The sequence below is a fragment of the Lonchura striata genome, chromosome 5 (assembly GCF_050655825.1).
Source record: "Lonchura striata isolate lonStrDom1 chromosome 5, ASM5065582v1, whole genome shotgun sequence".
Lineage (NCBI taxonomy): Eukaryota > Metazoa > Chordata > Aves > Passeriformes > Estrildidae > Lonchura > Lonchura striata.
In genome coordinates, this window is record NC_140707.1 from 60,057,818 (window position 1) to 60,083,312 (window position 25,495).

Below are 25,495 nucleotides of genomic sequence, written 5' to 3' on the forward strand. Positions count from 1 at the left end.
CAGTAAGTCATCCAACATGTCTTGTTTTTAAAGCACCCAAAACAAAGCCACCCGTTCTTAATTAAAATTTTCTCAAGTATTTTTTGTAATTCAACAATACTCTTCAGATAAAATACTTATATAGTACAAAATGATAGCATATACCCAAAATTTGAAGTCCTTTAACATTCAGATAGTGTGATAATGGATAAAGGAGATACCTGGTTTAGGCACATAGCTTAAATGCAATTAAATGACAAAAATGTAAGTTTAATCCTTTCAGTATAGAGTGGTAGGTGTTTCAGAATTATATGCCATTTCATACTCTTGAGTTAGTTAGCTCAGAAACATGGTTTGAATAACTCTGATGGGAACATTCCAAGTAAATTTAGAAAAAATGGGACAAAAGTGAACTTTGTGGATTACAAATTAATACTGCTTTTCTTGAAAGTCCGTATTTGGATTATTATATATTTGGAAAGTCTAGATTTAGATACTCTTCATGAGACACTGACAGACTTTAAGAATCACTTGCCAAGGTGTTGCTTTCCTCCAAGTATAGTGTCTTAATGTGAAGATAATTTGCACACTTTCACTGTCTGGCATTCATAGGCTTTATAGCCTTCTTGAGGTACATAGTGTTTAGTCATATTTTACCACACTAAGGTAATGAAGGGGAATTGGTTGCAGTCTCTGTTTAATGTGTTTCTTGGAGTTCTCTCCAGTTTGTACATGCATAGCATAGGAGCATAATGTACAAATTCCAAGAGATAACTGACTTCTGCTCTTTATGGGAAGGTAATTCTTATTCAGCGGGTAAGATGACTTGAAGAACAAGCGTTACTTCTTAGTGTTTAATTCAGCAAGGTTTCTTTCTTGATTATAATGTTCTTTAATGCATATGGTTTGTAACTATGCTATATGCTCTAACTGTGCTGGCTGTTTGTTCTGTAGTTTGTCCATGAAACAGCTAGCTTGAAGATGGACCCAATGTCAATCTTCACAGAGGAATTTATCTTTGATTAGTATATTTCAGGAAGAATTTAGAGGAGTTTAAATTAGTTATCTAACCGGTGGTTATAAATCTTGAAGACTACAGAAAATGCTTTGTCCTGATGCCCTGGAGAAGCTAACTGCAGTTGTGTTGTAATTCAGCAATACAACTTATTTAAACAACCCCAGTTAGACCAGCCTGGTTGTGAGGAAATGGTGCTTTATTTTGAGAGCGGATTTAAGGTGGATCACATTCAAACGTGCTTTTTGTATATCATACGTGGTTGTATCCAGTAGTCTTATTCAGTGCTACAATCTTTTTGAACAGGGAATGGCCAAATCCAGTGCTATTGAAACAGCCAGAAGAATGCAATCTTAATTTGCCTGTATGGGACCCAAGGGTTAGTGTGTTATTTTTTCCCCTCTAAGTCACACTGTACAATAAATTCAATTGCTTAAAAAATTCTAGGTGAACTTCATTTTGGGTTTATTGAATGTAATGTTGTGGTGTTATGTCTTCATAAGTAACCTCTAATTCTCCTGAGTGTATAACAAAGTTACCCTAATTTTCCAAATTGACTGCTTGAAGCACACTTGCTAAGCAATGTACTTTTTCTCCCTATTTTTTGCAGTAAGTGATCTTAATAAAAATTCAGCATAAATATGTCTTAAAGTGATGCATTTTTGGAAAATTGCTAATCTTAAAATAGTTTCCTTATTATTTAAAACCTGTTACTTTTGCAAGTATATTGAGTTCACTTCAGTACAAGTTACAGCTAGATAGGCTTGGTTCCATATAGTTGTAATAAAGTGTCTTTTCATCTTGCACCTAAGAAGATCATAACTTGAAGTCTTTTAGTTGTTCTGTTTATTTTTTATAATACTTGATCTCCATATTTGTTGCATTTAAATTAAGGACATTGGACATGTTTGTCCTTCAGGCAATCAGTGAAACAGCTTGCAGCAGATGCAGGGCTCCCATTGTGAGCTTTCAGTAAGACATAGTATGCGTGTGCTCAATGCTGTTTTGTCAATCATAGTATTCAACTAATCTTTATTTTGATGAATAGTGTAAGCATCAGAGATTGAGTTGTACTCCCTTTTGTACTTCAAATCTGTTTTTTCTGATTGACAAAAGTTCACAAGTTCACATTTAAATATGTGAAGTGCTTGAAGACATGTTCTTGAATCTGTTATTCCTGGAAAAGGAGGTTTGAGGTCAGTGTCTGCCGGGAACTGTTGTAGTAACTAATGAAAGGGGACTAAGGTAATGGCAGGGGTTTATCCTTTATTTACCTTCTACAAGATTGTTGCCCTAATAATATTTTAATGTACTTTTGTGTGTATGTTGTGTTCTTTCTTTTTTTGTTACCCTGTCTGCTGTTAAATAAAAGTACGTTAATGCAAGTGATGCTTCTGTCAGGTTCCATAGAGCCTCTTTTCTTAAAATGGCTCTTAGTTTTCAGTAGTGTTACAGAAATAAAGTATAAAATACCTTTCACAAGGTCCGAAGACAATCATTCTGCAGAAGGTGCTCATATGAGGTGATGAGTTGTCCTTGGTTTCATCTGATCACAAACTAATTCCTATTAAAGAGGAAAATTGTTCTGTTTGGTTGGCATTTCTGGATTTAGAAATGCCTGCAACTTAATCTTGATGTGCTGACAGGTTACAGCCCTCCCACATCACTGTCTTTCAGAACAATGTCCTTTGTGAAAGCATTATTCTTGTTTTCTAAACTTTCTCTCTGTACTCTTGGTCTGCAAACAAACTAGGGTCTCTTAGAACTTAAGACTTGGTTGTAGTAAAGGGAGAAATCCAAATTTGTTAACTGATGTGTATGCTTGAAGAAAACTGATTGGCTGTTGTTATATGTAGGTAAACCCCAGTGATAGGTACCATCTTATGCCTATAATTACACCAGCATACCCACAGCAGAACTCTACGTACAATGTGTCCGTTTCCACACGGATGGTCATGGTTGAGGAATTTAAACAAGGTAAGTATTATCTTATGCTCTCTATATAGATGTTTTCAGACAGATTTAAAATAGTTTTACTGCGGGTATGCTTTGAAAGGGGGAGGTGGGTGGACGTTAAAAAGCTTATTGAGAGACTGTTTTGAGGGAATTAGAACTTGGCCTATTATGCTTAATGTTGCATAACACTTCAAACTTAGTAGATTCTTCTGCAGGTCTTCACTCTTTGAGGGTAATGAAAGAGGAAGCCTTTTGTTGTAAAAATTAGAACTAATGGTATGATAACTTCATTTTAGTGGCTTAGACTGCTTCTTGTTACATGAAGGATTAGCAATAGTTCCATTTGATGTCTGTTTCTAGGCCTAATATAAGTCAATAGACTTGAAGATGAGTCCTCCAGATTTATCCAAGTATTGAATAATTATAGCAGATAAGGGAAGATGTTACCAAAGCAAGGTGCAGGGAGCATTTGATGCAGGGAGCAACTACAACTAGCTTTCTCAGAGCAGTACCTTATTGACTCACTGTTTCTTTGTCTTGTAGAATTGTGATTCAAATACTATAAAGGAAAGATCTGTTGTCTTTGAACTGAATAGTTAGTGTGGCATATGCAGAAAAACTAAATGGAGCTGTGTTACACCACAGAGCAAAAATACGTGAAATAATCAGATCAATTAATATACATTTCTACACAGATTGAGTTTTTTAGTAAGGTGGTTTAACTAATGACCATCGGAAGTATGACTGAATTATAAATCTTGTTGATAAATTGCTGTGAATTTGAAGGGATGAAGTAATTCTTAGTAGTTTTTGCTTAATTAACAAACTGTCTTTACTCTGAATACTAAACTGTATTTTAAAAAAGTTTAAATTTTTTTTTTTTTTTTATAATTCAGGTCTTGCTATCACAGATGAAATTTTGCTGAGTAAGGCAGAGTGGTCCAAACTTTTTGAAGCTCCAAACTTCTTTCAGAAGTACAAGTATGTATTTTATGGCATGGCAGAATATTTTAAGTTTATCAGTTGAACTACCTCATAATGCTCTGTAGCACAGGTTCATAAATATACATACATTATGTGTTTTGTTAGGATTTTTTTCTAGTGTGGGAGAGAGAATATACTGCTGTCCTTTCTCTTGGAAAGTATATAATCTCCTCAGGTACTTTTTGGTGTCTTAAACCTGTATTTCAGAAACCAGTTAGGTCCTGAGCAGATATTTAGAATGTCACCAGTTAACTCTAGAATTGGTATGCTACCTACCAGTAACATTGAAGAAGTGTCATCTGGTTTGACTAATAGAAATGTTTAGTTCTGTCAGTAAGTATTCTAAAAATGGGTCTTCCCAAAAAAAAAGATGTTAAAAGAACTTATTCTGAAGGTCAGTACTTAAGATAAGTACTTGAAACTGTGTTTTCTTCTGTCAGTATAGTCAACAGTTTACTCTGATAATAAAAGGTATTTTTGCAATTGTGTTGACTAACTACCAGTTGTACTAGTTATTAATAGATTTTTTTTCATTAAATCTTAAGGCTCTTGGATCTTATATTAACTCACACCTAGCTTTTCTAATTTTGTAATGTCTCTGAGGGAAATATTGAAATTCACACTTGACACTTTTAGGGTTTCGAGTAATATGCTTGTGGGGCAGAAGCTTGTTAAATGTATACGTACTTGCTGGAAGTTGTATTTTTATAATAAATATGAATTATTAAAATATGGACTACATCTTCTTTGCCCTCAGTTGAAATTGGAGACCCATTTTTCTTGAATCAAGATCAAATATATTACACTTGTTTGTGTTGGGTGGTTGGTTGGTTTTGTACTAATCTAAACAAGATTGAAATATACAGTTCCCCCATTAAAAGAGACTGATGACCTTCATAATGTGTCTGTGTTTTGTTTCTATACCTTTTGCATGAGAAAAGCTTTAAAACATTTGGATGGCTTTTATGTTGTTCCTTAGAGCTTAAGATTCAAAATATTTAAAAAAACCTACTAAATTATATTATTTTTTGAAGTAAAAAATCGGCTGCAGACAGATCGGTTTCTGTTCAAAAGGTTGCTAATAAATTCCCTAGTACATTTTCTTTATTTCAAAAGTACAAAAAAATAGGAAACTTTTATTTTAAATAATCTCCATTTTAATAAATGTGTTTTTGTGCAGCAGCTTAAGCCTTTTTACCAGGTGTAGCAATAAAAATCTTCTTTTGCTCAGCATTATATAGGTTTTCTGTTTTGCACAAGATGTCTTTGCTCTATTTTTTTTTAAAGTATGGAATGGCATTATGGAGCCTGCTTTAATTTAAATTACCCAGGATTTTCTTTGTTTTCCCTTAAGTTAATTTTACAGTTTTGGTTAGTGGCATTTACAAAGTAAATAATTGTATGCAGTCATCAGTGTGCAGTAAAGTCAGATCTCTTGGTCAGATCTCCATCTAAAAAATAGATATTTTGATTTTTTTTTTCCTTATTCACTCTGTTCTCCTGTTTAAATTGTAGATGCCATAGCATGTTCTTCTGAAATTCATAGCAGTATGTAATGCTGTGCCAAATAAGAGAACATCTGATCTTTGCTCTGAGACAAACATTTCTTTTAATCTCTGAAAGCATTGCTTCAGTAATCTGTCACTCTTAATGGCAGTTAGTTGCTGAATATCTGTTGTTCATAAGCACTTTTGGCTTACTGTCTGTGTTTAAAATAAACCTCACTTGTGACTAAGGAAATCTATAGGCTACTGCATACTGCATAGTAGGAGCAGATTAGAAATTAGGAAAACTAGGAAATCTGCTTGTAGTAACTTTTTTTTTTTTCTTACTTTTAAAATGCCAGCAATTACTTGGAGTTAGGGACTTGCAACATGTATTATCTGCCCTTCTCATAGATTACAATTTTTAGAAGGGAAGGGCAAGAATAAAGAACATGTAGATAGGGTGTTTTACAGGGGAGTGACAAGAATTTCAAATGGATATGAGTTTGAAGTGTTGCATGAGAAATGAAGTCATAGCTGAAGACCAAGAGAGCAGGGTTTTGAGAGAAATAGCACTCATTAATGAGCTCTAGCATATTCTTTTTGTCATTAAGAGATAATTCTGCTAAATAAGTAGAATATAAATATACCTTTTAAAAAGGTGGTTTAAATTCTTGGCTTCATAGGACTATAAAGTACTGAATAAAAGTATAATTCCCAAACAAGTAATGAAGAAAATTTTTTTTTTTTTCTGCAGAAAGTAATATGATTCTAATTTGGGTATTGTGTTAGAAATACTTGTTTTAATGATGTATTATAATTCCATACTGTCTAAATTAGGTTATTTTTATGTAAAGAATTCTGAAAGGAAGACAGTGAGAAGATCCAAGCCCCCAAACAAACAAAACCCTAAACTGATACACTTCAGAATAATACCCAGAATCTTAAGTCACCTCTGAGGCCGAAGCTTAAGCTAAGACCATCTTTTCTTTATAACAAAATGATAGATACTTCTGAACTACACATGTGCTTTGTGATAAAACTATGAATAAGGCACTGATAAAAAATCTTGTCTTAGCAAAATTTAGCAGTGAGACCTTGGACTCTTAAAACTAAGGTTATCTTAATTTTTAACACAAATTATTTCATTTTATTGAAAATGGTAGTAGGAAATTTCTAGGGAATAATTCCCTCCTAGCTCTAACAGCTGATAGATGAGTGAGGAGAAATTGGACCCTTTACTTTTTTCAGCAAACACTACCTGAGCAAAAATATGTAATAATCACTTATTTTTTTTTCATAAATAAGTCTTAGGATTTTTTTCTAGGTGCTTATCAGCTAGTTGAGACTTCTGGACATAGCCAAATTACTTTCTTTTTATGTAGTTGTTCAGAAATTTGTTTCACAGGGTTGCTTTTAATAAGTAATTGGAAGATTGGTTTCTTCAAATATTTCCAGGTTTGAATTTTGTTTTTTTCATTCAGATGTGTTTAAAAATACCAAAAAGCTTAAGCATTGTCATGCTTACTGAATGAAACACTCTGCAAATGTGCAATGTGTGTGATGTAGGAATCTTACTGAAAGTGTAGTGCTCCTTAGAATAAACCAGTATTAGTAATTGGTAGCTTCTCATACAGAATTAAAGGGCTCTTTTCCCATAAGATTTTCCTGTGAAGCAGTTAATACTGCCAAAATGCAAAATGAATAGGTCATTTTATCTTTACATTGTTCAGAACAGGGAAGAAATTTCTCCAGATTTCTCCCTTGCTGACATCCTCTGTCTGAAATCAAAGGATTATAGCATGTAGCATGATTTTGGCTCTTGCCACCTTAAGACAAATAGAGAAACATGTAGCTGCTAATTTGATCTGTTGATGTGTATTTGCTGTTGCGCTTTGAAGGCCCCTGGCACCAGAGGGCTCTGCCATAGTTTTCCAGTGTCAGCGACCGTGCTTTCCTCTCCATGAGCTATGTGTTAGGGAGGTCTCTTGTGTTACTACTGTTCTTCAAATCCTGCTGTGAAGACATCTAAACATGCCATATCTGTATAGAGTAGTGCAGCATTGGATGACTTAGGATGTTAAAGCTAAGCTTCTGAAAAACCTGCCTGTAAGCATGTAGATTGCTTCAGCACCCTCATTAGGAACTCAAGCTAAAAGTAATCTTTTCCCATTCTGCTGTCCTTGGGTTTCTTTGTTTAAAATACTGTCCTTGTTTTGTATACTGTCTCTTTGAAATCTGCTTACAGTGGGTATACACTGAATATCCTGGAAAATAATTCGGAGTTTAAGAATAATCATCAGAGGAAACATTCCTTATGAAATTTCAGATAAGTGTCTTCAGAGAATTCCAAAATGCAGATACAAATTTTTTAAACCACATTTCATGGTGTTATTTTGGATTTTGAGCAAATGCATATGTGCTATCCACTCTTTTCACTATTCAGAAATAATGTTGCAACTAAGACAGCTGACATGTAAAGGGAGTTGTGAACAGCTTTTCTCTTGATTAGTAGATTAGATTCTCTTGCAGTCAGTTAAATCCCTGATCTCATCAGGTGTTGAAATATTTCAATTAGTGCTACATTTCTAACCTTTTATTGAGGTATTACAGTGGAATTGCAAATGGCCCTCAACTCCAAAATATTTTCAAGTCTGTTAGTCATACACTTGGGACACAGCCCCTTCTTCTACTTAACAAAGCTTATGTTAATGTAAGGTATATACTTAAGATAATAAACTGTATTTTACAATGTAGAGTTTACTGCAAAGTTTTAATATTAAGGTTTGAATGTCTAGTTTTAGAAATATCTATAGAATAGCATGTTGTCTTTATCTCCAAAGGCATTATATTGTACTTCTAGCAAGCGCACCGACAGAAAAACAGCGACTAGAATGGTGAGTAATCCTTGAGATTTAGAAAAAAAACCCACCCCCCCTCCCCCACCAAGAAAAAAACCAAACAAAAGCAGCACCTCCCTTCCCCCCACCATCAACCTTGGACAAAGGGAGTATCTAGTGTATCAAGTGTCTTAATGGATGAAAGTGGAGCTTCAGTGTTTCAAAATTAAATGCATAAAGATTGTAAAGGTCTGAAAAAGACAGTACAAATGAAAAATTGGGGAGTGAAGGCTGTTGCTTGATTTTTTTCCTTAACCGGAGTCTCAGGTTTACTTTACAAACACCTTGTGCACTTTTTTTAATAGGCACTATGAGGGGGTATGTTTTCAGTCACTTGAAATGCTGTTTCTCAAAACAAAAATTCCCCTTTCCCATGTTTCCGCTCTTTTATTAGTGAAATTTTAGGACTGGCAGCTATTGGGAATTTCTTCACCTCTAAAATTCATCATCTGAAGCCAAAAGAATATTGGATAAATATGTGGTGGTTCTTTCTAACTGCCTTCTACTTGTTGTGTAATGTCTTGTATTTAATTCCATTTGTAAAATCAGGCCGCAGAGAGAGCTGCAGGGCATTCTTAAGCTTCCCTTGTCAGCTTTTGTAACGCCTTAACTGAAATTATTGATCTGAATTCATCTGATGTGCACTACTTCATTAGTAGTCTCAAGTATTAGTATAAGGAGAATGCTGAGGATTTTATCCTGATAAGTGATGTTAGATACTTCTGTTATTTCCTGTTAATGAGATCGTGCTAATAAATGACATTTATGCAGGGTGGGCTTGGTGGAATCAAAAATCCGTATTCTAGTTGGAAACTTGGAGAAGAATGAATTCATTACACTGGCTCATGTGAATCCACAGTCATTCCCAGCACCCAAGGAGAATCCTGACAAGTAAGCAAACCCATTTTCTTAATTTAGTAGGGAGAAACTAACTTAACTAAAACACAATTTCATTAATAAATAAACAGACATTTTTATAGAATCTTAAAAGGATTAATTTTTAGTGATAGCACCTAAAGGCAAACAAATGATCCTCATCTCTTAAGCAATATTTAAAATAGGTACTCTTTAATTCTGTGTAAGAATGTGTCTAAATCATAAAATAAGGGGAAATGTATTTTTGTTAATAACTCTATTAATTGCATAATTTCCTGCCAACCTGTATAAGTTACTGCTACTTAGTTGATGCTGTTTTAATTGTGAGGAAGCACTGAGAATCTGGGAGAACATCAGGCACTGTAGAACAGAGCTCTTGAGTAACTTAAGTTCTTTTAATGTTACAAAATTCAGCACTTGGGCTGAATATAATTGATATCATAATAGTTATGGTTAGAATTTGTCAGGTTGTGGAAACAGTGGAGACACTATCTCATGCTTCAGATTGCTGAGAATTTTAAATGCCTCTTGACTCCTTCCCCCCGCTCAAAACAGTGATTGCAGGTGTGTGGGGGCTGAAAACTCTTTTAAGACTTTATTTCAAGATAGCATTGTAATTAATTTGTTAGGAATCATATTTTTGTGTGAAGTGTGAGAATGGGGGAGAGATTTTTCTTTACTGTGATAATGTGAAAAGCCTTGTTAACCTTGTGCAGAGCCTTCTTCACACGAGCTGCTTCAAGTACAATATGGGGCTACTTTTAAGAGGTTATATAATTGTTACATTTGTGTTCTGAGTAAAATTGGACAAAAGCAGGCACCAGTTTAGTGGGTGTGTACAACTGCCTGCATAATCAGAGGCTCAAATTAGCTGTTATTTCAGAGGACTTGATTCAGGGAATACTTCCAGCAAAGGTTGTCTTCCCAGTGTATACAAAGGACATTTTTTCACTATCCCATGCGAACGGGAGCTGTCAAAGGGAGGGTTGTAACTGAAACTTGCAATTTGTAGTCAGTTACAGCTAAGAAATTTGTGCATTGAAAACCTATCTAGGTTGCAAAATGAAAGTTGCTTCATTTGGTAATAGGTTCTAATTACTTTCAGTAATATAATTACTGAAGTTCTAATTACTTTATAGTTGCTATGGCTGGTTGAGAGCTGGTTATTTTCATGCTAGGAGCTACATGAGAGTATCTAAATGGGAATACATATGTTGAATGAAGTTATCTACTTATGATCTTAGTTCATTTGCTTGAGGTTGATGTGTAGTGTTAAATGACTTTTATATTGTGAATGAAAAAGTAATATTGTTAGTCAACTTGGTTTTTTGCCTTTCTTTGTCCAGTTTCCTATTGCTACTAGAGCTAGAAAGTACAACTGTCTATTGCAGCAAATAACTTCTTGAGCTATTTTATTCTGTCAGTATTACATGACTGTTTTATATAAAATTTTCCAGGGAGGAGTACCGTACAATGTGGGTGATTGGGTTGGTGTTTAAGAAAACTGAAAACTCTGAAAATTTAAGTGTTGATCTTACCTACGACATTCAGTCTTTTACAGACACAGGTGAGTTTTGCTTTCTAGGTGTTCTGGTACTAATAAGATTTTTGAAATTACTGATTTTGCTCAAAATGTAGTCTTTATTCATAATGCTCATAGTAATAGTAGAAGTGTATCTACACAGGGGGTTTGGTTTCAGCTGGGGAGTTAGGGGTTTTATGTAATGAAACACATTTTCAATGAGTTTTTATGTTCTTAAATCTAATTAGGATTTAGACTAATCACTTTCAGTTTGTTCTCATTAAAAGTGATAAAAATTATACACATAATATCTTGCAGATCTCACTAAAAGTGTGGTATACTATTTTGTAATCTTGATTAAACAGATTAATTAGTTATCATACGTGAGCTAGCAAACTTAAGCTCAACATTTTTGAGTATAGTTAAAATATTCCTGTTACTTGGTGAAACTAAATTTATCAGTGGATTAACAAAATGTCTTTTATTCCATGGTGTTTGATACTAGATAATTGATTCAGTAATCTTTACTTTCATGTCTGACACTCAGTGGAAGAGACCTTTTTGACTTTCTGATGTTAACTTTTTGATTCACAAAAATAACTTAGTACACACATAGGAAATTTTGTAAGCAAAGAACTGGTAACAGCTGGGGAGTGTGACACCAGAGTGTCAGGAACAGTAGCTTTGACAGATTTATCTCATAAATTTACAGTTTCTTTTAAACAAACAACAGTTGAGGCTCAAGTATTCTGTGTTTACAGAGCTGAAGGAATAGGTTCAAGTGTTACCTAATGCCGCCATGGTCTCTGAATTTCTAAGACTCAGTCTGAGGAAGCAAGGGAATTGAACATGTTGGCCCCTCTTCCACTTCACACCTGTGAATGCAGTAAATATATAGGCATATTTATAAATCATGACAAGGTTTCAAAGTTGTTTATTATCATATATAGCTGCAGAGGGGCATCTCTTTCTTGAGAGTTGTAATATTTCTTGTAATTATTAGTGATGAAGGAAAAACTGTAGCAGCTATAGGAACATCATTCTAATTTTTGAGAATTTAGAAAAGATAATACCTTGGCTGCTGCTTTGAAGTAGGGATTGAATTTAGAAGTTAGTTTCTCAAGTGTTTAATTGTTTATAAACAGATATTTCAGTAATGTACTTGTCAGAGATTTTTGGTATGAAAAGACTAAAACTTGCACTTACGATTTTTGATGTGATTTATTTGCACTATATTCCTGAAGTTTGTCTAAATAGATGCACTTATAAGTGGAGTAGCATTTAATCAAGATCTTTACAAACTGTGATGCAGAGTTTTCGGTTTGTGAATATACTTCCAGAAGTAACAATCTAGTAAGCAATTTGTGTGTTGTGGGTTTTTTGGTAATCTGAAATTAGCGTGAGTCTGTCTTCATTGTTTTTAATCCAGCCCTGTCTTTTGGAGTAAGTCCTAAGATTTTATCAAAAGTAACTAACTATTTTCCAGGATGGAATTAAAGAATAGCTTGCTTTTTAGTGGGAGCAAAGGGAGGAGGAGAGACATGAAGAGTGATCTAGGTTTTCATTCTATGGAAATTTTGATAAGACCTAATGTCAGGAATATGGAATGCTTTAACCATGTCTGGTTTTGTTGAGTATGCTTCTACCTTAGCTGTAACCCATACAGTTTTTTCAAGAGAGGCTTTATGACCTTCTTCAATACCAAGAAGAAGTGCAGTACTTGCTTTAATAGTCAGTATTCACTGACCTCTTTGTGTGCCTCTCTCTTAACACCTTTTTAATTACCTGTTTAGAGCCTATTCAGTGAGATTCTTTAATATTTGTAGAGTAGACAGTGAATCAGGGTGATACCTCTTGAGTTTCTGTATTTATGAGCTACAGAACCATTTTTTATTCTTACATCTGCCCCAACTTTTGTTTAATGTTATGGAGACATTTTTACGTGCCTTTACTTGAATTCAGCAGCCTGGGTTCCAGTGCAGTTCTTGTACTAGCACTTACCATGCAGACTTATCAGAAGCAGATGTTCTGAGGTGAAGAGGAATAACTTGTCATACTAGACAAAATTAAAAGAAACAAATACCAACCAAACAAAAACACCAAAATGACTGTACAAAATTTAAAAAAAATCAAAAGCCAGAGCAACTGAAAAGCACAAGAAAACAGAAAAAGTCTAAACATAAATTGCTTTTGTATGACAATGTAGTGGTGTGTGAGTTATCAGAGTAATTTTAATACATTAGGTGGCAAATGAGCATTTAAGTCCTGAAATAAAATCCATTTGTTGCCGGAGCTGCATAAATAAAATCACCTGCAAAGAAAATAACTTCATATAAATGCTTTAATTCTTATGAGGAAATTTTATTTCCATCTCTAGTCCCTTTGAGATGAAATGAAGAGTTTGCTTCAGATCTTCTACTTTTAAAACTTGTTGAAAATACAGTGAACCGTGTGGTTGCAAGACATTTTTCTTGAAAAATAGGTCACCTGTTTCCAAACTAATGTTTGTGATTGTACTATCCCTTTCTTCCTCCAGAACAAGGAAACATTATTCTTATCCGTGAGGGTAATAAGTGCTCTGAAATGCAAATTGTTTCTGCCTGAGCAAGTAAGTGGACTTTGCAAAATGCTTCAGTATGTCTTAATTTTATTCTAATTTTGTAGTTTATAGGCAAGCAATAAACAGCAAGATGTTTGAGATGGATATGAAGATTGCTGCAAGGCATGTGAAACGTAAGCAACTTCACCAACTGCTACCTAATCATGTGCTTCAGAAAAAGAAAAAGGTAAACTTCTCTAATATATGAGAGCAATGAAAATGCCATTGCTCTCAAATTTTTGATTTTTTCATTTACTAATTTATGTTTACTTAGATTTTAGCTTTACTAATCCAACCATTAAAATCACATCTTGAGACCTTAATTTTACCTGCAAATGATCTCATTTGAGTATAGCAGTATTATTAGGTGCACTGAATATAATACTACATTTCTCACCATCAACAATTTGGATAGTATCTTCTTGTCTGGCTGGATAGCATACCTGTGGCTATATATGAGAATGGTAGGATTAGTTTTTAATTAAGATGAGTCAGTAAGAATGGGTGAAACTTTGAACAATTCAGCCTGTTTCAAAATCCCTGCTCCTTTGTATTTGCTTAATCTGAGAGCAATACAGGTTTGCTTGGATTTTTTAATAACTGAACCACTGCTATATATTTTGTTTTAAGTGTAGCTGAATAACATGCTTTATTTCTATAACTGTTTTATACTGAATGCTGTTTTAAGGAATAAGTCTTTATTGACACCAAGTGTAAATCTGTTTCAGAGAACAATGTAAGTATTAAGTAATATGACTCTTAAAGTAGTAGTACTATGTCAGAAAAGGGTTTTTCTTTTCCACAGACTAAGTTCAGATACTCTTGAAATTTTTTGTATGTACATCCATTACTTTAAAGTTAGTGAAAGTATTTCTAAGTCCACAAAACCAAAGAAATTTGAAATAAAGCTGAAAATATAATAATTTTAAATTATTAATTATTAAATTAAATACAGTAACAGTTAGGTTTTGAACATTATTGGTTCAGAGAAATCTGGATCAGAGTTGTGGACATGAAAACGTCATTGCTTGTAGTGAGAGGATAGTGGATTATTTGCATGTGAAAGGATTTGAAAACTGTCCATATAAGTTTGCATTTTTAAATAACTTGAATTTCTGTTGATTTTTAAACCTTTAATTAGACTAACAGAATTTTCCTTTGTCTTGTGGTTTGCAGCACTCAACAGAAGGGATCAGGTTGACAGCTCTGAATGACAGCAGCCTCGACTTGTCTATGGACAGTGATAACAGCACGTCTGTGCCTTCACCTACCAGTGCTATGAAGACAAGTCCGTTGAACAGTTCTGGAAGTTCTCAGGGGTAATGAAGACTTTCAGTCTTGTTGCTGCTCTCTCTTTCTGAATTTCTTGTGTTAAACACATGGCAAATACTGCACACATGTGATACCACCGTTAGCACAGTGGAATGTGCTATAAGAAATTGGATGGGGATTGTAAACACTCTTACTTCCATTTGAGCACTATAGCAAAATTTGGGGAATAGGAAGCCTGGTGCTGGACTTGAGATAAGGAATTATAAAGTTGGGTGAAAATGCTTAGAGGAACATGATGATTGATAGAAAAACTTGGGCCCTGCAGTAGGAGGCTATGAGAAGTAGTGAGCAGATAGTTGTGAGGGTGAGGGAATATTTTGTGAGTTTTGGATCCAAGTGTGAGAAAGCAGAAGTTTAGATTTTCTGTCTGGAAAATCAGTGGTGCTCCTGCTGTTACTGATGATACCTATGCAAATTAAGCTTAGGAACAGAATTTCTCACTAGTATTAAATTTTTTTTAATACTAACTTTATTAAGTCTTTTCCTACCTTAACTTCAGTTTACTGCAATAAGTGAGTATACTCTTTTCTTTCATGGGTCCCACGTGTGTTTCTTTGATACACATAAAAGTTATCATCAATCTCCTACAGTTCAGCAGTATTACACATCTATTAAAAAATGTTGTGAGGATGAAATACTTTAGTCCTTCTGACCTGAGAAATGTTCTTTTAGTTAGTCTTCTTTGGTGAATGGCTAACAGTAGTTGATACCACTATCTGTGCTATTGAGATAAGTCTGTCTTACCAAAGATGTCACAAATGAAGTGGAAATTGCTCTCTGGGTGATTTTAGACACACACTGCTTCCCAGTTTCTTGATGATGGAAAAGGGATCATTTTTGTGATTGGTTACTTGAAGCCCCAGGCCTTTGTTTGGGATCATTTTAGACTGAAATCATCATTGTAACAGTGTGTGTAAATTAAAAACAAACTTTTAATTCTAGTCCTTCTACACTGGTTTTGTTTCATTCTTCAGTAAATAGTTGCTATGCTTTCCCCATGCTCATTATTTGAGTGGGCACTGTCTGAATTTTTGGCTGTCTTTGAAATGCAGCCTTTTTCTGGTCTCAAAAACTGTCACTGAGTGATTTAAAATCAATATTTGAAATAGCTTCTATTGCTTGTGTTTGATAGTAGATTGCCAGTGCTCACTTTTACCTTCTTACTGGCATAAGTTCTGCTCTGTAATGTAGGTAAAATACCAGCTGTGGTTACTGGTTACACGTGATGCGATGAAAGGCAGATCATATAACACCATAGCATTACTAATGTCTTCAGCATTTCATAATTTTTCTCTTTTTAGCAGAAGCAGTCCTGCGCCAGCTGTAACAGCAGCATCTGTGACCAACACACAGGCTTCTGAAGTCACTGTGCCACAAATAAATTCCAGTGAAAGCTCAGGGGGTAAGGAAAATTGCACAGCATATTGTTTCTATTGATTTTTTGGTAATGTTTATAAGGCAGTTTTTCTTCCAGCTTGAGTCTTCTAGTCTTTGCATAACATATGCTGTCATGTGTTCTTCGTACACATAGTTCAATAATTTGTTAAGGATTCAGAAAATCACACAGGAATATTTGCTGTGATGTTTATTTCTTTTATTCTTAGGGATTTATATTTGCCATTCACAATAGCAGTAGTGTTCCAATGACCTAATGTAGGTCTGTAGTTTGGTTAGCTAAATGAGGATAAATTATCTAAAGCTGGAAGAACAATTTTTATATTTATTTTTAATTCATTTTGTAGTTAAACTCAAGATGGTTCTGTACAGTCTGTTTGTAGTCTGTCCTCCCATGTTCCCGCTCCTTGTGCTTCATGAAATTGATTTAAGAATGCAAAAGATTCAGATGTAAGCAGAAACACATGTTCCTTACTGATGTCTGTTCAGATATGGCCCACTGTATGTGCTAACTTTATCCTCCTTTTTCTGCAAGAAAAAGTACACTTTACTTAAAAGTAATTTAAAAATTTGACTCTTAAGTCAAAGAATAAAAACATCTGGTGAAAATATTTTCTTAGAATCAGCTAGTCTTCTTTTTTAATGGAGCTTTAGTATACAAAGGAGCAAGTCAGAAATAGATGGAAAAGGGGAGCGACTAGTTAGCCTTTCAAAATGAAATCTCTCATTTCACTCTTGACATGTGGCATGGTTTAGTCTTACCTCTCTCTGATTTTTATCGTGTCACAGGTGCATCACTGTGAGTAAGTTTGTCCATGAGCACTAAATGGAGCTTAAATGGCGTGACTGGTTTTTGGATTTGGAAGCATATCAGAAGTTGTTCATTCTTATATTTTGGTTAATCAAAATGTTAATCACCTGATAGTTGTTAATGAAAAATTTCCTCAATGTATTTTTTCTCATCCTGGAGCATCTCCCTATGTGCGCTTATTGGTTTGAGGTAGGCAATTGATGAGATAGAGCTTTGTCATATGGAGCATTTTTCAAAAGGATGTTTATAATATCAATTCTTTATTTGATGCTCTGTGATGACTTCATATTTATCAGTGGATAATCTAAGCCTGTGAAGTGATAAATTTCATTTCTGAGTGAAAAAGGGAGTATCAGATTGCTCTTGGATTTGATTTAATGCAGCCTTGGCAATGCATGTATATAGCTGAGTACAGAAGCAGTAGAATTTCTTTAGGTATCACAAATACTACAGCTGTATTATACAGAGCTCTGTCTGGGCTCATATATAGCCTACCTTAAGCAGGGCTAATTAGGCTAAGCAGAGTGTCATTGCCATGGCTACCCTGAGTCTGGTACAGGAATTCTTCCTCACAATCATGTGATAAGGGCTTGGAATGGACCTAAAAGATCATCTAACCCCAACCACTCCTGCCATGGGCAGGGACACTTCCCACTAGACCAATTTGTTCAAGGCCTTAACTGACCTGGCTTTGAGCACTGCCAAGGTCAGGACATCTAAAACCTCCTTGGACAACCTGTTTCATTGTCTCAGTACCTCACACTGAAGAATTTCTTCTAATGCCTAACCCAGATTTCCCCTCTTTCAGTTTGTGCCCATTGCTCTTTGTCCTATCACTACAGTTCCTGACAAAGAACCCCTCTTTGGCTTCCCTGTAGACCTGCTTCTGGTACCAGAAGGTTGCTGTGAGTTTTCCATGCAACCTTCTCTTCTCCAGGCTAACCAGCCACAATTTTCTCAGCCTCTCTTTGGAGGGGAGGTGCTCCAGTCCTCTTATCAACTTCATGGCCTCCTCTGGACTTGCTCCTACAGTTCCTTGTCCTTCTTATATTGGGAGCACCAGAACTGTACACAGCACTCCAGGTGGGGTCTCACAAGAGCAGGTTAGAGGGGAGAAGTCCCCTCCCTCAACCTGCTGCCCACACTCCTTTGGCTGCAGCCCAGGGCACGTTTGGCTTTCTGGGCTGTGAGCACATTTGCCAGCTCAAGTCATGCTGAGATTTTCATCAACCACCACCCCCAAGTCTTTCTCTTCAGGGCTGCTCTCAGTCACTTCTCTGCCCAGCCTGTGGGTGTGCCTGGGTTTGCCACAACCCAGCCACAGGACCTTGCACTCGCTGTACTGAACTTCAAGAGGTTTGCATAGACCCACCTGGCCAGCCTGTCCAGGTCCCTCTGGATGGCATCCTGTCCCTCCAGTGTGTCAGCTGCACCACACTGGTGTCATCAGTGAACTTGCTGAGGGTGCACTCAAGCTCAAGAATGAACTTGAAACTAAACTGTGCAGTGTATGCACACTTGCTGTTCCAAACATGATGCTTACACCATTAACTGTACCACATCCTTGATGCCTGCTTGATGTCAGGGATTTTGATGAGAGATGAAAAATACCAGTGATTGAACTGAAATGATTGTCGATTCCTCTTGTTGAAGATCTTTAAATTATTTGTCCATAGGTACTTCAAATGAAAGCATTCCTCAAACTGCCACACAACCAGCCATTTCTCCACCACCAAAGCCTACCATCTCTAGAATTGTTCCCTCAGCGTATCTATTAAATCCATCACCAAGAAGTTCAGGAAATGTTGCAACAAAAATGCCTAGCCCTGTCGCAGCAGTGAAAAGGACATGTTCTCCCCATAAAGAAGAGTCTCCTAAGAAAATTAAAATTGAAGAGGTATTTGAGATTTTGAGATCATACCATAGCAATGTTCAAAACTTTGAATATTCATTTCACCCAGAGTGCTGATTCTCATATTCCAAGTTTCAGATATTTCCTATTCTGATTGCATTGCTGCTTGATGCTTGCCAAGGTGTTAGTATTTTTATTTTGTTGATATTCATCATGTGACACATGTACTTCATTAGCATAAATGCTTAGACTTGAGATTCTTATCTTAAAAGTAATTATTTTGGTAAGCCTATAATATGCTAAGTCTTACAACTAATTCTGTCCTTTTAAACACTTTGACCTTATTTTCTTGTTGATTTTTAAAAAAATATGGTTTTATGATTTGTAATAGTTTCTGTGTTTGCTTTTCAGCAGGATGAAATAAGTGAAGATACTAGCTGTATAGATTTGAATGAACATGAAAAAATGGAAACTAAGGTATATATGCCTAGACTCTGTAATTCTTATATATTATTTGGGAAAATTACTGTTTCCCTCTAGGAATGACTAAGAGTCTGTCTATATCTAGACTCTCCAGTAAAGATATCAAAATGATATCCTATTTTTTAAATGTTTTTGTCAATATTGATGGAGTCTGCTGCCATGCTAAGTTGAGCTCAAATCCATAGTCACATAGGACAGTCATTTCTTTGCTGGTGATTCATGTGGTATTAAGCATGGTGAAAAAATTAGTCATGATATTTATATTTCCATTTGTTAAATTAGATCAAGGATGTGTCAGTATGCCATGTTTTTTCTGCATCCCAAACCTGATGTATGTTAATTAGTGAAAGAATTAATGTATTCTATTTGGAGTTTGCATGTTGGGCTGAGCATCCTAAAGCCAGCCACCTTGTTCACTTTTTAGATAAAAAAATTTCAAGTGACAGTAAGTAAATCTTCTGTGCAAGTGCAATTATTATGTGAAATTACAGCATACTGTTGTGGGACTTAGGGCATTCAGTGTGCCCCTCCAGTATCTTGTAATTAGATGACAATTTTTCTTCCTTATTGGTGAACAGAAAGGGTGACACACTCATTTTAGCCTTATGATAGCAGCTCTCCAGTTGGATTTTGCAGTTTTTATGGGGAATATTCTGTTGTCTCTGGAATACTCTGGAAGTATGTTTATGCTTAAAGTTAAATATGTTCTTTGGTTTATAGCTTCAACGCCCTTAAGCAAGGAATTGTATCTTGTTAAGCAGTCACCTTGCAATATCTCTGCACTTAAGATAGGTGAGGGCAGAAATACATGTAAGCACTTAATCCTCACTTCAAAAACAGATCCACTGGATACAGATCATTATAAAAGATATAGGTAATCCTGTTAGTTTTTATTGGCTATCTCCTCTAAGTCTTTGTCCTTAATATTAATGGAAAGAAATGGTGGAATTAAAATTCTTAAATTAACATAAACACAGGTTTTCATCCATTGAAATGCATTGCTTTTTTTTAGAGTGTGTTAATGGTACACTTTGAGCTAGCAGACTGTTTTTATTAAAATGAGAATGTGCAATTGTCCTGCTTCACTCCTATAGTCCCACTGTTGTATCTGCAAATCAGTCTCTGACACTCACCTATTCATTCAGAAAGCTGATTCAACCCATTAAAGCATCAGGAAAACTTTCCTGGCAGAACAGCAAAAGCTGTTGAATTTTTAAACAAATCCTGTAGCTTTTCACATGATCTTCCTTGATAATACACTTTTTGTCTTTAGTGAGTTGAATGACATGTAATGTTTTGCTATAGGATTCTGTATAAAAGGTGTTAATTGGTTAAACAAGTGACAGCTGGTAAGTGATATAGCTTGTGTTGATGTCAAATCCTAATAAGTGAAACATTCTCCAGTGTGGTGATTCCTTCTGAAAAGGAAGGGTGTCAATGCAGCAAGCATTGATGCTTGCATTTTTCTTTTGCTGTATATGCACAGTGTAAATAATTCTGGAGTGCTAGGTGTTATATAAGTAGCTCATTGGAAGTGGTGTAACTGTGATGATGTTTTTGGCTTTTTTTTTTTCAGGAGCAAATTGAGACAGAAGTGAATGTTAATTCTCAAACAGAAACTCTTCAGACAACTTCTCTGCAAGCTCCTCAGGTACTGTTTTTAAAAGCAATACTGCTATGTATTGTATTTATGTGCTAATCTGTGGTGAAAGAATTGAAACTGAAATGAGTCCAGATGTTATAAATGCATAATTTTAAATATAAATCCATTTTATGGAAGGCTACTTGTTGTTACTGTCACAATTTTTGTGTTTTAGATGGTCATTGATCATATTGAATGTGCATTGTAGCTAAACATGTATGGCTTGCCATACAAACTGACCGAAGCTGGATTCGCTCTTCTGAATTGTGCCTTCAAAGTAAGGGGCTCAGTTTATTCCTTTGTGCTTTGCACATCACAGAATAATCCCTTCTAACAAGGAAATAAATACTTTAAATAGCTGCTGCTCAAAGATATCCAGGTAGAGGTTGAGGATGTCTGAAATGTAACTTCAGATTCTAATATTTGGTACAAGAGACAAGTTGTAAATTTGTCACAATTGTTGTTAGCAGTGTAAAGTCCTTTGGAATTAATTCTGTACCATTCATTTAAATTTTAGTTCCTAGTATTGTAACAACTTCTAGAAATCATATCTGTTTCTTACTAGCATTTTTAAACTTTAATCAGCAGCGCACTAAGGGAAGTTACCATTATCAAGCACTTTATGCACACTTGAATCATTAAAGTATGTGTAGTGAATGTGTTGGTTGAAAATAGAGATTGTTGCAATAGTAATAATGGTATTTCTTACTGGACATTTTGAACTGTATGAATAAAGATAGCAAAATTGTTTGGCAAAAACTGTAGACGCTACATGGACTTCCTAAACTGCTTCGGGGAAATTTTTAGATAATTTAGTAAGTACACCCAATTTTATTTTATCTGTTGTTGTGGGGGATTATATAAAGCTTTGTAGCTTTTTTACAGATTGTGTGGTTGTTACTTAAGCAAAAGTAATCTGGAAACTACAAAGGATGGTGAGCTTCCTCTGTCATTTTTCAGTGTTCTTGTTGGCTTTGTTTAAAACACTGCCCATGTTGCAGAAAACAGAAACATTGTCAAACTGCAGATCAGCACCAACCAGGGCGTTACTTGGGGCAGGGGTGATGCGAGGCCCGGAGCTGTTTTGTCCTGGGTCCCTGCTACTTTGTGCACTAACACATCAGTCAGCGTTAACTTGACTGATTTATTTTTAATAAAGTAGCAATGAAGAGCAGTCATTTTAATGCAGTTTCCCCCATGTATCAAAGATACCTTATATCAGTTTTGAATATTTGTAATGTAAGAACATTTTATGATAAATGATGTGAAGTATTGCATAATTGGGTTATTGGGATGGCAAATAATGTGCCATAGTGTAAGTGAAAATACAAAAAAACCCCCAAAAAACCAAACACCCCAACCCTAGAGGCAATGTATAATGTATAGCAAGTGAGAAATTAATTAATGTCATTGAATCTTGGGTGTGCTTCTGCATTTTCCTTTTGTTTGTTTTAGATAAAATTTTTCTGAATGGCATTGAAGTATTTTAAGTGAGAAAAAAATGTTGAGACTATTGTCAAGGTGGAATTCTTAACACATTCACACAGTCCCTTTTTAGAGTTCATAACTTTTTTCTGTAACTTTTTTCTGAACCGAGATGAAAAATTGCAAATTTTACTGTAGAATTTTTCAACAGTCTGGAATGTATGAAGACACACTTTAGATTGGGAACTGTTTTTCATCTCTTGTCTGTAAGGGCACAGATTTAAGACTAGATTGTTAGGAGGTGTTTTTAAATACTAAACATGTAGATCAGATAGTTGATGTTACTGATCAAGCATCCGTACTATGTGGATGTTTTACTGTAATACAGGTTATTAGTAGGCCCAGATTTATCTGTAGCGCTTGCTAATTTCTTGCAGTTGTCAAAAAAAAGAAAAGCACAAAAAGATTCTTGTAGAAATTTTCCTTATTAATGACTCTATAGGTAAAGGAAATACCTGCTTCTCTCTTTATAATCTGTAATTATCTTCATATATTCCTAAAAAGTCTTCTAAAGGTCTTTGTTGTGAAAGTTAATGACAATTACTACGATATTTTTCTTTTTATATTTACAAAGGTAAAATACAACCAAACTTCTTTTCTTTTCAGAAAACACCCAGTACAGACCTTTCAGATATCCCTGCTCTTCCTGCAAATCCTATTCCTGTTATCAAGAATTCAATAAAATTGAGATTGAACCGGTAAAAACCACCTCAGGGGTCCATAAACAGTATCTGCCAACTCAACCTGTTGTCTTCTAATGCTAGAAAAAAAAGGAGAACGGAGGGTGCAAGACTAGAACATATTTGCAAATGGATTTAGGTATATGTTGTGCACTTCCCTTTCTGGACTAAAGTTGCCGCTTGATTGGAAGTCCAGGTTAGTATGTGAAGCCAGGAGTACAATTAATGTGTTAGCAACAGTTACATTAAATCTTTCGAAGGATTACTGCCTTTAAAAACATGAACACTATTTGTAGCCATATTTGACATTCTGATTGAATTTGTTTGATGCATTGTTTCAAAATTGAGATAAAACTGGCATAAGAATCCCTTAAATGCACTTTTATGTACTTTTTTATTGGAGTATGACTAATTTTAGATCTTTAGCTGATAAAATTTCATTTTATTGAAGAGTCTCTTCAATAGTAGTTATTTGCAAATTGGATGACATTCTATGATATACTATACATTGAAAACAAAGTGTATAGTATATTTAGTTCAACTGCCATCAAGCAGCAGTAAGTCATTAAAATGTAATTTCAAATCTTGGGGTCATAAGATGTAAGTTGAGGAAGTAATTGGGAAGTTTTGGTATTGGTGGGACATGATTAAGATATGGTCTACTTTTATTTATAGGATTGTTTTAAGGTGCATACAAATCAGCAATCAAACAGTAAATAAACTTTCTTTTGAGCTAACTGAACTCCTTATTCCCTTTTTTTATCCCTTTATTTCTTGGGAAAATATTTTGCATTTACTGTTGTTTTGTTTTTTTTTTTTCAAATTATTTTTTCCGCTTGTATGCACCATATAGAACAATAGTTATTTATACAAAATAAAAACAAGCCATGTACTCATTTGGGTTCCCCCTTGCCCCTTACCTAATTGTAATACCTTGTGGCCTCTAGGCACAAATTCAGAATTTGTCTGATGACTAAAGCGTTTAAGGTAAATATTGTGTGCCTGTGAAATACACCACCTGTCTTGATGGCCTTTGAATCACTAAATATGATTTTTGTACACTCCATAAAGGTCCCATATGCATTAAAAAGCTTAAAATTTTAAATAAAGGCAAAAAGATTTTTCCCTATGAATTTTAACCTTTTTATTTTTAGATAGTTCATCACAAGTAGTTTTACATACTGAACAACACCAAATTTTTAAAAATCATATTTCTAGTAAGCACTTGACATCTAGTAAGCTCTCTTACTCCTATTTTTTGTTCTTGTAGTCCTATTAAAAAAGTAACAGCTTTTTCTTTTGAAAACTGAAGCTCTCATGGCAAAGAACAGTATTTGAGGAACATGAGGGATACCAACAGTAATACCAGATGTAGATAACAAACTTCATGTTACTATTACTTAAGTCTGAAATATGTGGGATGTCAAATCATACTTCCCATACTTTGATTAGCATGTTTTAAGAACTCCCTTCTCCCATTGTGCTCCATCCTATTACACATGCATCTTTCATGTTACAAGTTAAATTACTTACACTCTTCCCCTTATCCTTCTAAATTAATTCTCCAAAGTCAGAGTGTAGCTTATCTTTTACTTAGGCTGTGCAGTAACTGAAAGGTTTTTTTTTTTGCCATTTGTCTAAGATGTCTCGTATACAATATTTCTCTTTTCCTTGCCCTGTGCAGCCTGCTGTCGTCCACCCCCCAAAGAAGGTTATATCTTAACAGTTGAAGTGTACAAGCTGTCTGTGTATTTTGTGTAGCTATGGAGTTTAGATCGAAATTGCCAGGCACAAATTTAGTCTTGTCATTTTGTTTACACATCGGAAAATCTTTTTCATTTTATTAAACGTTTCATGTAACTGCACCCAAGTTTTGCCAAGCTGGAAACTTGGAACCTTTCTGTATAGTGACTTTTTAATTCTAGTTTTCATAACCTGGAGATCAGACTGTTGCTTTCGCATGATGTACGTAGTGTCTCATGACTGGAGTTTGCTTTGTTTTATAGTATCTGTACTCCTTGTATTTTTCAAGAGCTATTTTGTAAACAGATGATGTATTTCTCCATTGAAAACACAATAAAAAACAGCACAATCCCATGGTTGTCTAATTTTTCTGAATGTCTAAATTGGTTTTACTTTCTTAATTCTTACTTAGCTGTTAAATTTTCTGCTGCAGCAAAATATGGTATGTCCTAAAGAAAAGATAGTAGATAATGCTTATTTAGAGAGGATTCATTTATATTTGCTATAGGAAGTTGAAATAACACTCAGAAGGATGTTGGGTTCTAGCTATTAAAGAGAAAGTTTGTGAATTGTGCAGTTTGGTGGAGACAGAGTCAACAAAAACACACAAAACCTTTAAGGGCATCCTTTCCATCTCTCCATCCTAAATTCTTTAAAGTGGACAAAACTAGAAGAAACACGTGCCTAAACAATTTGTGGGTACACTGTTTTTGGCAAAAGTTTGAACTTCATTTTTTAAAAGCATTGGCTCTAAGAA

The 25,495-nt window shown here is 34.9% G+C and overlaps 1 protein-coding gene across 7 annotated transcripts in view; it reads left to right on the forward strand.

Annotated features, from left to right (window-relative positions):
* PAPOLA (poly(A) polymerase alpha) overlaps window positions 1–25,092 on the forward strand; it is a 43,502-nt gene extending 18,410 nt beyond the window's left edge. For 3 of the 7 annotated variants that reach the window (XM_021549688.4, XM_085580694.1, XM_085580695.1), the window contains exons 10-22: window positions 1,301–1,373; window positions 2,851–2,971; window positions 3,847–3,931; window positions 8,262–8,315; window positions 9,090–9,209; window positions 10,652–10,761; window positions 13,381–13,502; window positions 14,492–14,634; window positions 15,949–16,049; window positions 18,530–18,750; window positions 19,117–19,182; window positions 20,765–20,839; window positions 22,922–25,092. In XM_021549688.4, coding sequence (XP_021405363.1) covers window positions 1,301–1,373; window positions 2,851–2,971; window positions 3,847–3,931; window positions 8,262–8,315; window positions 9,090–9,209; window positions 10,652–10,761; window positions 13,381–13,502; window positions 14,492–14,634; window positions 15,949–16,049; window positions 18,530–18,750; window positions 19,117–19,182; window positions 20,765–20,839; window positions 22,922–23,017 — 1,387 coding nt within the window. In that variant the 3' untranslated portion in view covers window positions 23,018–25,092. Of the gene's footprint in view, window positions 1–1,300; window positions 1,374–2,850; window positions 2,972–3,846; window positions 3,932–8,261; window positions 8,316–9,089; window positions 9,210–10,651; window positions 10,762–13,380; window positions 13,503–14,491; window positions 14,635–15,948; window positions 16,050–18,529; window positions 18,751–19,116; window positions 19,183–20,764; window positions 20,840–21,005; window positions 21,108–22,921 lie in introns of all 7 variants that reach the window. The other 4 variants (XR_014955748.1, XM_021549689.4, XM_021549690.4 and 1 more) reach the window with 4 other exon arrangements.
* Window positions 25,093–25,495: the final 403 nt, after the last annotated feature.